The sequence below is a fragment of the Oryctolagus cuniculus genome, chromosome 1, assembly GCF_964237555.1.
Source record: "Oryctolagus cuniculus chromosome 1, mOryCun1.1, whole genome shotgun sequence".
NCBI lineage: Eukaryota > Metazoa > Chordata > Mammalia > Lagomorpha > Leporidae > Oryctolagus > Oryctolagus cuniculus.
Genome location: NC_091432.1, coordinates 17,084,219 through 17,099,829, shown reverse-complemented (window position 1 = coordinate 17,099,829; position 15,611 = coordinate 17,084,219). Strand labels below are relative to the sequence as shown.

The 15,611-nt window shown below is 38.1% G+C and overlaps 1 protein-coding gene across 1 annotated transcript; it reads left to right on the top strand.

Annotated features, from left to right (window-relative positions):
- Positions 1–7,217: 7,217 nt before the first annotated feature.
- LOC103351841 (olfactory receptor 4C6-like) lies at positions 7,218–8,147 on the top strand. The gene has a single exon (XM_008272682.3). The coding sequence runs from the start codon at positions 7,218–7,220 to the stop codon at positions 8,145–8,147; it is 930 nt and encodes a 309-aa protein (XP_008270904.3).
- Positions 8,148–15,611: the final 7,464 nt, after the last annotated feature.

The following is a 15,611-nucleotide window of genomic DNA, read 5'->3' as shown; positions in this document are numbered from 1 at the left end:
TACATGATAAATTTCCAAAGCTATGCTTCAAAGATGTGATAAAATATTTACGTTTAATGAGTACTTTATTATATGTAAACATATTAACTTCATTAAGATCATTAAATCTATTTTCCTAACTATTAATTTCAACATTACTATTCCCGTTCTATAAAGTATCAAATTGGAACTAAGAGAGGTTTACTAATTTGCTTGTTTCAGGTAATAAATCTAAACATTTCAAGTTCAGGTCTTCCAAATCTCAGTCCTACTTTCTCCAAATAAAAGACAGTTGATTGTAATATGTTTATGTCTATAATTGAGAAATTTATATGTAGTGCTAGCAGTTCAACTTTATCTTTCAAAAAGATGATGGAAAATTTGTTGTAAACTTTTACTCCTCTGCACACAAATAAAATACCTAGACATTCTACACTAGTACTTGTATGAATCAAAGCTTCTTTGACAATAAAACCCCAACTCAGTTTGCTTCTTCTGAATGTCCCCCTTTTCACACTGACGGGTCATCTGTAGTGATTTCTTCTATGAGCATACAGCCATGACAAAGCCCTGGATAACTGCTTCCGGAGGCTTGTGTGTCCTTCTCTATGCACAGTTGTTGCAAATTCACAAGAAACAAAGCCTCTTCCCAAAAGTCTAGTTATGTATGATGATAAAATCAACACTAAACAGATGAAAATGATTAGCTGTGCGATTTGCTGATGTGACTTAAGCATTCTAACAGAATCTAGGCTAAATTATTTTGGTTCATTTGTATTGTGAGTCTAAAGCAGGAGATAAGGATAAGCCAGGGATGAACATTGGGGAAGTATTGAAAAAATGTTATTTCCACTCGTAGACAGATGGGAAAACTTGTTGGAAAACAAGACCAGTGATTGTGTCTTAGGAGATGCACTAGATCCCTAGCAGAGGAATGAAACATTTGATCAGAAGTAAATTATAGATTTTCAACAGCAAAAGGAAGCAAGGAAGAAATTTTGTGTCAGCCTGGCATTCTTAGTAGAGTCCTATTAGTTTACAAATAATTTGAAGGAATATTGTAATTCTTTTTTGTACCCATCATCAAGAATATTTTTTGAGTACCAACTGCCATCTAGTTATTTATAGCACTTAAATGTAAAGCTACATTGGTATGGACATTTTACAGTGATTAAATCACTACTTGGGCACCTGCCTCCCATGTCAGAGTGCCTGATTCCAGTCCTGGCTCCTTTGCTTCCAATCCAGCTTCCTGCTAATGTGCATCATGGGAGCCAGCAGATGATGGGTTCCTGCCAAATGGTTTTTTGAAAACCAAAAGCAACAAAAAAGAAAAAAAAAAATATATATATATATATACATGCTTTTCTTAAAATGAATGCAGTAAAAAGTACTTGGACCTAATGTATAAGGATATTTTGGTTTATCCATTGGATATTTGAGTGAAAATTACACATCATTCAACTGAGGGGCATGAAATAGCTATAGTTAAGGCTAATTAGGAGACATTTATATTGTTAAGTTCTTTACAGACTTTCACTTTTGTAATGCAGCAACAGATATCATTAAGTGCCTTTATACCATTTTAAATGAATAACCAATAAAATTGAACTAAATTAGGTTAAGGAACACATTAGTCTGTTGAATCTGGCTCATCTATTTTCCTCCTTCATAACATGTCTGGCTAGCACGATGCAAAAATACCAAATACATAATTGTGTATCATATAGTACATATTTTCTTCGAGGCTCCTCTACTTTTTTTTTTATTTTTAGTGTCTAAAACCAGCAATTATAATTCTGCAGTCTATGTGGATCAGAAATCGGCAGATAGCTGAAAGCCTCTGGCTCAAGATCTCACACAAGGCATGGGTCAGGGATGCAGTTCAATATGGCACAATTTCAGTAATAGTCAGAAGATTAGGACAGCACCAGGCTGGGTGATAGAAAACATTGATCCGAATACTTGGATGATAGAGAAATATTGATCCTAGTACTTGATAGAAAAATGATCCTAAAAAATACGTAGCAATGTCTTCTCTTCATCTATTTCATGAGAAAGACGGATCATTGTATAAATGTTTTGTTTCTAACAAATAGTAATCTGTATGGAGCAAATAATTAAATGGGTAATAGCATAATCTGCTTTTGTTCGTGTGGAGCATTTGCTTGGCCTGTCTCCAGTCAAGTTCTGCCCCTGGGAAAAACTTGATCACTGCAGGGGTGGAGGAGAATTCACTGGTACAGTGATTAGCTCTTCAACCCATAGGGACACAGCTGCAATGGGATAAAGTTGGAATGATGCAAGTCTGCACAATTTGAAATTCTGTGCCATTTGAAATTAGCACTGTCCTCTTTTAGCCTGAGTTCATTACCCAAAGGAGAGAAATATTAGTAATGATGTTGTTTGTAAAATAAGGACTTACAATGTACATAAATTAAGCTCCCAATATAGCCAAATAAATGCTCATTTTGGAGGCAACTTTCCTGTTTATATGAAATTTTAGTTCTTTTTCCAACCACAAGCATTGTTTCTGATTGATATATAGGTATTTAGAACATCTTTTCTAAGTAATTCAAAACTACTAAGAACTGTAGTCCTATCAAAATAACTTCCCACTGAATGACTGAATAATTTGCACCTGATGCAGGTACTGATTTACTTAGAAGCTATCATGTGTCATGATTCCCATCTCTTCAGTAGAAGAAAGTTCACGTGAGAGCATCCTGGATGAGACCAGATTTCGGTCTCGCTAATATGAGCTTGGAAATTTTACTTGCATGATCTCCAACTTCTACTTGTTCTGATTATCAGGTAATGGGGCTTTTGGAAGTACAGAGGTAACAGCAGATTGTGCTTTGGAAGTCAAAGATTTCACTTGAGCATTACACATGTTCCTATTTTTTAAACATTTATTTATCATTTGAAAGAGTTACACACAGAGAGAGAAGGAAAGGCAGAGAGAGAGAGAGGTCTTCCATCCATTGGCTCACTCTCCAATTGACTGCAATGGCCAGAGCTATGCTGATCCAAAGCCAGAAGCCTGGAGCTTCATCTGGGTCTCCCATGTGAGTTCAGGGGCCTAAGGACTTGGGCCATCTTCTACTGCTTTCCCAGGCCATAGCAGAGAGCTGGATTGGAAGTGGAGCAGCGGGAATCAATCCAGTACCCATATGGGATGCAAGCACTGCAGGTGGTGGATTTACGCACTACGCCACAGCGCTGACCTATGTTCCTATTAGTTTGAGGTATTAATTTGAAGTTGTTGAAATTATTGAATCACCTAAACACATGTAACATCACAGTACACTAAAACTGTGTTTGTTTATCTGTGTATACAAATTATGGTTTCATATTGGAAAGTCCTGAGCTCTTAATGATTTGTGACTTAATTTACTATTTTTTTAAAAGAAGATTTATTTATTTATTTGAAAAGCAGAGTTAGAGAGAGAGAGAGAGAGAGAGAGAGGTCTTCTATGTGCTGTTTCATTCCCTAGATAGTCACAATAGCCAGAGCTGTGCTGATCTGAAGCCAGGAACCAGGAGCTTCTTCTGGGTCTTCCACCTGGGTTCAGGGGCCCAAGGACTCGGGCCATCCTCTACTTCCTTCTCAGGCCATAGCAGAGAGCTGGATTGGAAATGGAGCAGCCGGGATTCAAACTGACACTCATATGGGTTGCCGGACACCACAGGCAGTATCTTTACCTGCTGTGCTACAGCACCAGACCCATGACTTAATTTACTTTATGCCCTTTTGGCAAGTTATTGGAAATTAACATTACAAAAAGGAGTTGGTGGAGGTGATTCAACACTGTGCTATAAGTCCAAAGTGTGTTTCAAGTTCTTGAATTTGGCTAAAACATGTCTGCCAGCATGGAAATGATAAAGAGCAAAGATTGTAAGTGGAATTTTTGAACTGGAACTGCCAGCTTCTCACAATGGTGCTGTCATTTCTAGAGGCAGGGAATGGCACTGGCAGTACCTGGGCCACATGGTACAATGCAGTTTTCCTTGGATGATTTTAATTTCATGGCTTTAATTAAATTTAATTAATTGACTAAGTATGTACATAGTATGGCCTTAGAAATTTGGAATAAAGCAGCCATCATTTAGCTTCTCCATAAGGAGATAAAACCAACATGAAAAAAATGAAGATAATATAATTATAGCTGATACACAACCTACACAGGTACATGTAAGAAATGCCTGGGGTAACAGTTGTGAAGGTGATGTTGGGGAGAACTTAAGGCACAAAGGAGGAGTGGTGATGAGTTTGTTAACAAAGGACATTGGCAGAGGCAGCAGGAAATCAAGAAGGTTATAGAAATGGAAAAGAATCTGGTGAGTATTCAAGTAGTGGTCCCCAAACCTTCTCATGCCTGATTAATTCTCCTGAAAGTGCTGTGAGACAGGGCCATACAGTGCTTGTAGTGGCAGCCATAGTAGTTTGTTGTCTGTGCTTATGAACTTGTTCACATACCTGCCAAAAGGCTGTAATCGGTTTCACAGTTTTCCTAAGCCTTATCCACTGCATGCAAAAATCAGGATAAGAACACAATGTATCTCAGATACTCTTGTCAGAGTTAAAGGCAGACGAAGGCAGAATTGTTTATTGTAATCTAATGCATATCATTTTAAAACTATTGTAGATATGTAATTGTGTAAAGAAAATCTTACTTGTAAGGTTAAAGATTCAATGCAGATAAGGACTGGGCTGCTGTTTGAAAGGGGCAGAGTCCCTAGATGTGTTCGTTGAACCCTTAGCACTCCGCACAAATTCCACAGCTGCCTCAATTGCGGAAGAGGGAACCGAGGCCCAGAGTGGTGAGCAATGTGACAATGCATTCTAGGAATGAGAGAGACAGTAGATAAAATGCAGTTATCTGGACTGCCAAGAACATGTTCTCTCCACTTGGTGAGGGCTTAGGGCTGTTTAGGAAAGTTTGAAGTTCCTGAATGGAGTTGGGTGAAGGGTTAGTTCACATCTATTGAGGATATGCCGGCAGCTGTTTACTTTATTTAGCCTAGTGAAGAAAATCAAGACCCTGCCTCTAGGTACTTGGTAAAGTTTGTATTCTTATTTAAAACAATGGTCCTCTATAGGCACCAGGTTCTAGTCCCGGTTGTTCTTCTTCTAGACCAGCTCTCTGCTATGGCCCTGAAAGGCAGTGGAGGATGGCCCAAGCACTTGGACCCCTGCACCTGCATGGGAGACCAGAAAGAAGCACCTGGCTCCTGGCTCCGAATTGGTGCAGCACTGGCCGTAGCGGCCATTTGAGGAGTGAACCAATGGAAGGAAGACCTTTCTCTCTGTCTCTCTCACTGTCTAAAACTCTACCTGTCAAATAAAAAAAAAAGAATTCTTAAAAAAAACAAACAATGTTTCTATTATATTCTTTGAAAAATTTATAAAAACTGCAAGGGAGGAGCTAGTAGATTCCAAACTGAAAGAATATAAAGAAATGGAAGTCCTATTGCCTGATTTGATTGGTACACGCCCTGTATACCTGATGAAATACTGTTTGAACACCACAAAAATGGACAAGTTGTACATGTCAATCAAAAATTCAAAAAAATATATTCTAACTGAGCAGCTAACCACCTTTGCTGATGTCTCCCTAGTAAAGGGAACTTCGTTCCTTGGAGCAGCTCTTTTATCATGCAACTACTGTAGCGATTTCATTTCTCTAGCTGAGGCTGCTGCTCACTTCTGCAGGGGTCTAAGCTAATGGTTAAGAAGTTATACTTCAAAATGAGACTATCAGATTTCATAATCCCCATTGATCTTGGATGAGATGCCTAAGGTCTCCAGGACTCACTTTCCTCTTCCTTGAGATGGGCTTTGTGATTTTACTAATCTTGTGTACTATGTAAAATAAATGTGATTATACATGCATCCATCCTAGCACCTTGTCGATGTATAGTGAGTGAAGAATAAGAGTTTTTATTGATAGGTTAATACTTCTTTACAATCCTTTGTTTCATCTGGAAGCACTCCTTCCCAAGGACAAATGGAAGTGAGGAAGTGAGTTATGAAAGACGAATGATAATGGATTTACATTATCCTTTAATAATAGGATAGTTACTTTATCCATTGAGTAGTTTATGTTAACTTAGGGTCAAGCGCAGGGATGGTGTCGGCTAAGTTGTGAATTTGGATCTTCTTGGAGCAGAGAGATTTAAGTTTTAATTTTCCTTAATCAGCATATCTGGGAAATGTTTAGAATAGTTGGGAATTTAGTTAATGGTGTAAATTCTTGTGTCAAGACTTGAATATGTATATTCTAGAATGAAACAAACACCAGAAACATAAATATTTATTATTGCATTGTTATAAAAATGAAGTGACATCATGAAAGATAATATATTTTCTAATTTTGAACATTCAGTATTATCATAAAAGAAACAGTATAAATTTGCTACCAGTGTTAAATTTAGAATCAAGAAAACCTAGATTTGAATTTGGCTTTAGTGTTTACTAGTTATAAGAACTCTGCCATTTCTTTCCCCTTAAAGTCTCAGTATCTAATCTCTAAAATGCAAAATATATCTTGGTATATCACAATATAAGACATAGTAAGAACTCACTGAATATTAGCAATATGTAACAATAGTAAAAATAATATTTTAGAAAGGAAGAAATGTGATGAAAACAGCTTTAAGTGTTTAATAAATATATGGCACAAATATAGGATATTTATATGTTTTCCAAGTTATTGGGTGTGACTAGTAATTAATGAAAACCAGCATCCTAGCTTAAAGTTGCCAAAAAGCAGTTGAATAACATCTGCTCTGTGGGCTATTCTGTTTTCCAACATGGAAAGTGAAAAAGGAAAGGCAAAGCACTTCACTTAAGATTGTGTAAAGATGGTTACCATTTACCCATTGCCTTCTAACTACTAATGGTCAAAGATTTCTCTAAGTGTGTTAATTTCTCTCTATTTCCAGGTTGTTTATATGCATCAGAATGATGAAGTAGGTCTCATAAACCATTGCAAGCAGTGAGCTGCAGAGCAAAAGCAAGAGCTGCACCAATGAGAGGGAATGAGTGGCATCAAGCTTCTGTGAGGCTTTTATGGTTAGGTGCTGGTTTCTGTAGCAAAAACTGGAGAAAAGGGTGCATAAAGAGGGTATGAGACAAGGTGCAAAAAATCTACACCTAGTGATTACTAATTAAAAATAGTAATACTTTCATAGACTTTGCATCAGAGTGATGCGCTTTCCTCAGCCCACATTAAATGGAGCATCCGAACAATGTGACTGAATTCATTCTTTTGGGTATTACCAAGAACCCGGAGATGAGCAAAATCTTGTCTGCTGTGTTTCTGGTCATGTATGTGGCCACAGTGCTGGGAAATGTACTCATTGTGGTAACTATCATCTCAAGTCAAAGCCTGAGGTCACCTATGTATTTTTTCCTTACTTTCTTGTCCCTCATGGACATCACCTACTCTTCTGTCATCGCCCCCAAGATGATTGTGGACTCTTTCTCTGAGAGCACCACCATCTCCCTTGAAGGCTGCATGACCCAGCTCTTCGCAGAGCATTTCTTCGGTGGTGTGGGGATCATCCTTCTCACGGTGATGGCCTACGACCGCTATGTGGCCATCTGTAAGCCCCTGCACTACACCGCCATCATGAGTTCTCGAGTGTGCTGCCTGATGGTCGGAGGCGCTTGGGTGGGAGGATCCATACACGCCACAATACAACTTCTCTTCATGTACCAAATCCCTTTCTGTGGTCCCAATATCATAGACCACTTTATGTGTGATTTATTTCCGTTGTTGAAACTTGCCTGCGTGGACACTCGCACCCTGGGGCTCTTAGTCATCCTCAACAGTGGGGTCATGTGTGTGAGTATCTTCCTTATCCTCCTTACCTCCTATGTGATCATCCTCTGCTCCCTGAAGTCTTGCAGCTCAGAAGGGCGGCGCAAAGCCTTCTCCACCTGTGGCTCCCACATCACAGTGGTGGTCTTGTTCTTTGTACCCTGTATTTTCTTGTACATGAGGCCCGTGGTCACTTATCCTATAGACAAGGTAATGGCTGTGTGCTTTACCATTGTTGAACCCATGTTAAATCCCTTAATCTACACCTTGAGAAATGCAGAGGTGAAAAAAGCCATGAGAAAACTGTGGATGAAACATAGGACGCTGAGAGATTGCTAGTGTGCGTGCCAAGAACAAATCGTGCCGGCAAGACCGCTGAGCACTGCTCCTCAGTCATTGAATCAATGGGGCACTCAGAAACCAAAAGTGTCTTGTAAGCTCACAAAACAGGTCAAGATACTGAAAGGTCCTTCCTGTAACCACAATACATCATGCCAAGTATATTTTTGTACTTCATCCCCTTTCTCAAAAGTTTTCATTGGTTCACTTGTTTTCAAAACCTGCACTTTGCATTGTTCGATGCGTTCCCAGTTCATCACTATCTTTGTCTTTCCTGTCTGTTAGAATGATGTTTCCCAGAGGCTTTGATTGGCTATTTTCCTGTTTCTTCTTTTCTCCATCTCCAGAAAAATCACCACTTCCACAGACTGCCACTTGCTGCTTGCTGACAACTTTTTCTAATCATTCCACTCTGTTTTTTTTTTTTTTTTTGGATCCTGGTTATATCCTTGTATTTATGACAACAAACCATACCTTCAAAATATTTCTTGGCTTCAATCCCATAAGATTGTAATTCTCAATAAAGCATGGACTCCATGCATTTATCCATGATGTAAATCTGCTGCTTAGAATCTTCCCCATCATGTAGTGAGTGCTTGATAAATATTGTTGGATGAATGTAAGTCTGAAAGACACTACAAGGTTTTAAAAGTGTTGAGATAAATATAAACATAGAAGTGGGGATGATAAACATATATAAAAATTTTGGAATTGGATTTCCCCCTTTTCATTCTTTTAAGTGTCAGCTTAGTAGGCGCCTCTTGTCATTTTTTAGAGAAGCAAATTGAGGCACTTGTAGCAGAGTCAGATAGTTTAGAATCATGTGTCTATGGTTGTATACTTTATATAAGACCAGAGTAACTAAACGGACCTGATTTATTGAATATGGAAGTTCCATACAGGCTGAAAGTGAAAAGCTAGAAAAAAGTATTCCATACAAAAGGAAATCAAAAATGAACAAAAGAAGACATCAAAACATTAGATAAAATAAACTTTAAGACAAAGTGTTCAAAGAGACTAAGTAAGGGCTGGCTCCGTGGTGCAGTAGGTTAATCCTCCGCCTGCAGTGCCGGCATCCCATATGAGTGCTGGTTCTAGTCCCAGCTGCTCCTCTTGCAATCCAGCTCTCTGCTGTGGCCTGGGAAAGCAGTGGAAGATGGCCCAAGTGCTTGGGCCCCTGCTCTCTCTATGTGGGAGAGCAGGAAGACGCACCTGTTTCCTGGCTTTGGATCCGCGCAGCTCTGGCCTTTGCAACCATCTAGGGAGTGAATCAACGGAAGGAAGACCTATCTCTCTGTCTCTTCCTCTCACTGTCTGTAACTCTACCTCTCAAGTAAACATATAAAATCTTTTTTTTTTAAAAAATAAGAGACAAGATCATTATGTAATGATTAAGGGATCATTTCAGTCAGAACATGTGACAATACTAAATATACATGCACCTAATTCTGGGACATCCAGCTATTTGAAACAAATGTTGATGGATCTAGACAGATATATGTGCTCCCCAACAAAAAGAGTGGGAGATTTCAATATTTCACTTTTGTCAATGGATAGACTAACTAGATAATTAATTAAGAACAAAGAATAGAGCTAGTCTACACTGTAGACAAAATGTGTCTAATTGATAGCTACAGAACATTTCATCCTACTGCCACAGAATACACATTTTCATCAATGCATGAGACCTGATATAGGATAGACAATAGAAAACAAGTCTATACAAATAAAAACAAATTAAAATTATACTGTGTATGTTTTCTGATCACAGTGGAATGAAGTTGGTATTTAACAAGAGAAACTCTAGAAAATATAATATACAAATACGTGAAGACTGAATAACATTGTTTTGAGTGAATATTTTGTTATAGATGAAATCAAAGGGGAAATTAAAAAAATTCCTTGAAACAAATGAAGATGACAATACCTATATCAAAACTTATGGTACAGGAAAGGTAGCATTAAGAAGAAAGTTTATAGCACTTAGTTTCTGCATCAAGAAATTTGAAAGGCACTAAATAAATGATCTAACAGTGCATCTCAAGGACCTAGGAAAACAAGGAGAAACCAAACCCAAACTTAGTAAGAGGAAATAATAAAAATTAGAGAGCAAATAAACAAAACTGAAATTAAGAAAAATCATACAAAAGAACAGTGAAATGAAGTGCTGATAAAAAAATAAAATTGGTAAACAATTGGCCCAATTAATTAAACTAAAAAGGTAAAATACTTAAATTCATGTCAGAGATGAAAAATGATTTTACAAGTGATTCCACAGAAAAATAAAGAATCACCAGGAATTATTACAAACAACTATATAACAATTGGAAAATATAGCAGACTATATTTTAAAAAAATTTAATGATTAATTTTAAAGAGAGAGTAGTAGATAGGGAGAGACAAAGAGATAAAGAGATTTTCCATCCACTCTTTTATGCCTAAGATGGTTTCAATAGTGCCAGCTGGTCCAGTCAGGAGCCAGGAGATCTGAACTGACTGGGTCTCCAACATGGTGCCAGCAGCCCTACCAACTAAGCCACATTCCACTGCTTTCCCAGGCACATTAGAAGGGAGCTGGATTGGAAACACAGAAGCTGGGATTTGAACCAGCACTCTTGTATGGCATGTCAAAGTTGGAAGTGGCAGTTTAATCTGCTGTGCCACCAACACTGACCACTGTCTTTATTTTTAATAGGAGTTTTCTATTATCAATAATAACTTGTAAATAATCTGATATTTATATGTATATGTAATATAATATCAAGTTATATATATCAGATTACATATATATGATATGTATATGGGTTTAAAAATACGTATGGGTTTGAAAAACTCAGAATTACATATATACATGTGAATTTGAAAAATATGTATGGATTTGAAAAATTCAGCATTACTTATATATTTACATATATATGATTTGAAAAAACACATGTGGTTTTGAAAAATTTAGCACTAATCATGAGAAAAGGCACAGCAAAGTAGGACTAGAAGGGTACTTTATTTTGAAGAAGACTTTCTGCCTAAAATCTGCTGCAAAATTAAGGGGAACTATAAGGTGAGACTCCTATTTCATTTAAAAAAGTTTTTTAATTGCACATAATTTTTTATTTTATTATTTTGAAAGGGAGAGAAGTAGAAAGGAGAGAGAGGGAGAGAAGGAGAGAGGCAGAGGAAGGGAGAGAGAGAGAGAGAGAGAGAGAATCTCTCAACAGCTAGCTCACTTCCCAAATGGCCACTACAACTGGGATTCAGACTAAACACAAAAGCCAGGAACTCAATGTAGGTCTCCCATGTGAGTGGCGGGGACACAACTACTCAAGCCAGGGTACACACTAGCAGGAAGCTGTACTCAGAAGCCAAGTTTGGACTGGTGCCTAGGCACTCTATAAGCAGAATGTGGGTGTTCTAAGGAGTACTTAATCACTACACAAATGCCTGCTGCTCGCTAGGCAAATTTAAGCCATCAAGAGGACTTCCACAGACCATTACAATTGTATCAACCAGTCTTCCAACATTTGTTCTCTTATATGCTGCTTTTCTGTGTGGCACTATATGGTGAATTATATGAGCCCTAATCCACAGCCATTGAAACCACTAAATTTAGCTTATCTTGTTATGCCTTACACAAGGACATGGTTCAAAGAATCTCTTGTGTTTCATCTTTCATTTATATTTACCTCTCTACTGGATCATTTTCTTTTTTTTATTTTTTTTATTTTTTTGACAGGCAGAGTGGACACAGAGAGAGAGAGAGACAGAGAGAAAGGTCTTCCTTTGCCGTTGGTTCACCCTTACTGAATCATTTTCAATAACAAAGAAATAATCTTCCATTTCTCTGAAAATATCTCTCCTTGACCCCTATTTCTTCATCAACTCCCATCCTATATCATTATCCCTCCTTGAAGCAGCACTCAAGAGATTCTTACAATTCTTTTCTTCAATTCTCTTTAGACCTCTTCCAGTCCTGCTTCTATATCTAACACTTTCTGCAAATGTTCTTTTCCAGGACACAAATGAACCCTGTGGTATAAAACTTTAACAATTACTGCTCATTTATTATCTTACAAAATCAATTAGCAACATGTAACTCAGCTTTTCTTCATATATTCTTTTGAGAAGATTAATATTCACAAGTTAATTTCTGCAGCTTGGATTTCACCTTGAACCTAAGTCCTCAAAATCCAACTTTCTCCATCACATTTCCACCTGAATGGCTAATCTATGTCTTAAAATAGGCAAATCAAAACGTGCACCCCTGATTCTTCCCCTGAACCTGCATTTTCTATCTTAATTGATGCTACATTTGGTCCCCTATATCATAATCCATATCCAATTAATCAGAAAATCCTACTAGTCAATCCTTAACATGGAACTCAGATGGCATAATTTTAAATCAATTTTAGAATAGTCCTTTTGCAAAGGAATTATATAAACAAGAATAGTGTCTGCAAATACTAGCTGATAGAAAAAAAAAGGGAGAGAACGATCCAACATGGGAAGTGAGATACACAACAGACCCATAGAATGGCAGATGTCCTAAACAGCACTCTGGCCTCAGAATCAGCCCTTAAGGCATGTGGATCTGGCTGAAAAGCCCATGAGAGTATTTCAGGCATGGAAAGCCAAGACACTCTGGGGAAAAAAAAAAAAAAAACTAAATGAAAGATCTCTGCGAGTGAGATCCCAGTGGAAAGAACGGGTCATCAAAGAAGGAGGTACCTTTCTCTGAAGGGAGGAGAGAACTTCCACTTTGACCATGGCCTTGTCTAAATATGATCAGAGTCGGTGAACTCAGGGGGCTCCCATAGCCTTGGCAGCTCATGACAAGAGCCTAGGGTGATTACTGAGGCCATAAACAAGAGTGTCAATTTGTTAAGTCAACAACAGGAGTCACTGTGCACTTACTCCTCATGTAGGATCTCTGTCCTTAGTGTGCTGTACATTGTGAGTTAATGCTATAACTAGTACTCAAACAGTATTTTTCACTTTATGTTTCTGTGTGGGAGCAAACTGTTGAAATCCTTACTTAATGTATGCTAAACTGATCTTCTGTATATAAAGAGAATCGAAAATGAATCTTGATGTGAATGGAAGGGGAGAGGGAGTGGGAAAGGGGAGGGTTGCGGGTGTGAGGGACGTTATGGGGGGGGAAGCCATTGTAATCCATAAGCTGTACTTTGGAAATTTATATTCATTAAATAAAAGTTAAAAAAAAGAATAGTCCTTTTGTTCCAAGGCCCCATCAACTTTCACCTGCATTACTTCTCTTATCTACTCTCTCTGCATTTTTAAAAAGATTCATTTAATTATTTGAAAAGCAGAGTTACAGAGAGGCAGAAGCAGATACAGAGACAGAGAGAGTTTCTCCATCCACTGGTTCTTTCCCCAAATGGCTGCAAGGGCCAGAGCCAAGTAGATCCAAAGCCAGGAGCCAGGAGCATCTTCCAGGTCTTCCACATGGGTGCAGAGGCCTAAGCACTTGGGCCATCTTCCACTGCTTTCCCAGTCATATCAGCAGGTAGCTGGATCAGAAATGGGGCAACTGGAACTCCAACTGGAGCCCAAATAATGTGCCGGCACTGTAGGCGGTGGCTCTATGTCACGGTCCCGGCCTCAATTCTCTCTACTTTTATCTTGATAACTTCTGCTCCAATATTCAGTTTTCAACACAACATTCATGGTTATCTTTTAAATGCATAATTCAAACTGATGTGAGAAATGAGCATACTGATTTCCAATCCAGGTTCTTGCCTCACAAAAAGGGACGAATTCTAAGTAGAGGCCTAGTAATGAGCACAGATTTATTTAATGGTGAGGGAATAAAAATAAAATCATGCAGTGTATGAGTGTGGGCTTCCCCACACAGAGACATACACACCAGAGTAGGGCATGGTGTTTCCCATGAGAGGAAGAGAAAATGAGAGTGATTTCTTTAAGCATGGTCCTTAGCAGAGAGACTTCTCCCCTACCTCTCTTTATGAGGTAGTGGTAGATACCCCAATTGGATATCCAAATGGGCTAGGGACTTGACATACCCTTTGTTCTCTAGTGAGACAGGTTCATCCTGGGAAGGTGGGCATATCAAACTGAGAGTCAGATACAGTGTTAATTTGTAGGGCTACACCTTTCATCTATACTTTATTTTTTTTTTTCACCTAAACTTTAACTGTCTACTTCCAATATATCATTCCGCCACTTAGAGATTTTCACCTCTCAGTCTTAATGGGGTAGTGAAAGATGTGGATCTGTTTTCCACAGCTACTTCCTGCTGATCAGATTCATAGGCCTTCCCCGTCCTGGGTATGGAAATCTTTACCTAGCACATCTAGTGAGTCTGTATCAAGTGCCAAAAGATTTTCATCAGTTACTGCCAATGGTTCTGACCACTGCATGGTCATCACTGCTTTTGAGAGGGCTTAAAATGCTGAAAAAAAAATCCTCAAATTTCTTAATCAGGATGAGCATAATTGGAAAAAGACAGATTGTAGGTGGGATCCCTATTGGGAAAGGGGAATGTGTTATATCACTTTATGAATTGTGGGGAATGGTAAAGTTTCTTTACCTGAATTACAGAGCCACTTACTGTTGCAATGTCTCTTTCAGTGAGCATATTACTGTTAGAATATATGTAATAGATTCCATTAATTACTACACATACTCTGCCCTTTTTTTTTGAACCAGTATGTATGCTAGGGCTACTTGATTTTCAATGATTACTTTAGTTAGAGCATTCACAGACTTGAGTACTTTCTGTAAAATCTGGCAAGTAGTCTGGGCTAGGTTATACCATACAATAGACAGGTTTTTTAAATGGCTTCATGAGATATGGCAGGATTTCCTCCTCTTATGATAGAATCTGGGAATTTTCCTGCCAACAGATGTTAGGAGACATTAAGGAGAAGAGACAAGTAATACATGTCTGCCATAAAGTCCAAAAGCTTTCATATGACAAAATTCAAGATTTTTCTTACATTTTGCTTTTTGAAGAGATATTTGAGCTCTTCAGTTGGCTCACAAGAATAGCATACTTATCCCCTGCATTCATATGTGAAGACTCAAAAGGTGAAGGTTTATTCCTTGACAAATGTACTCATTTAGAAATTTCCAAATAAATGAGGATGGTCTCTGAAGACTTGAGGAAGAATTTTCCAAGCATGCTGAAGGTTGTATTTGAGGATATGTCAGCCCATTCAAAGGTAAACTAAGATTGAGATTTTAGGCTTTATGGTATGCAGCAGAAAACATCCTATAAGTCCGTGACTGTATACCATGAAATTATATCAAGTGTCTGTGTTAATATGGTGTAAGGACTTAGCACAATAGGGTGAAGTTGAATGAATACTTCATTAATAGCTCTGAGGTCCTAAAAAATTCTGTATTCTCCATTTTTTTTAAAAAAAGATATATTCATGTATTTGAAAATGCAGAGTTACAAAAAAGGAGAGGGAGAGATAAAGAGAG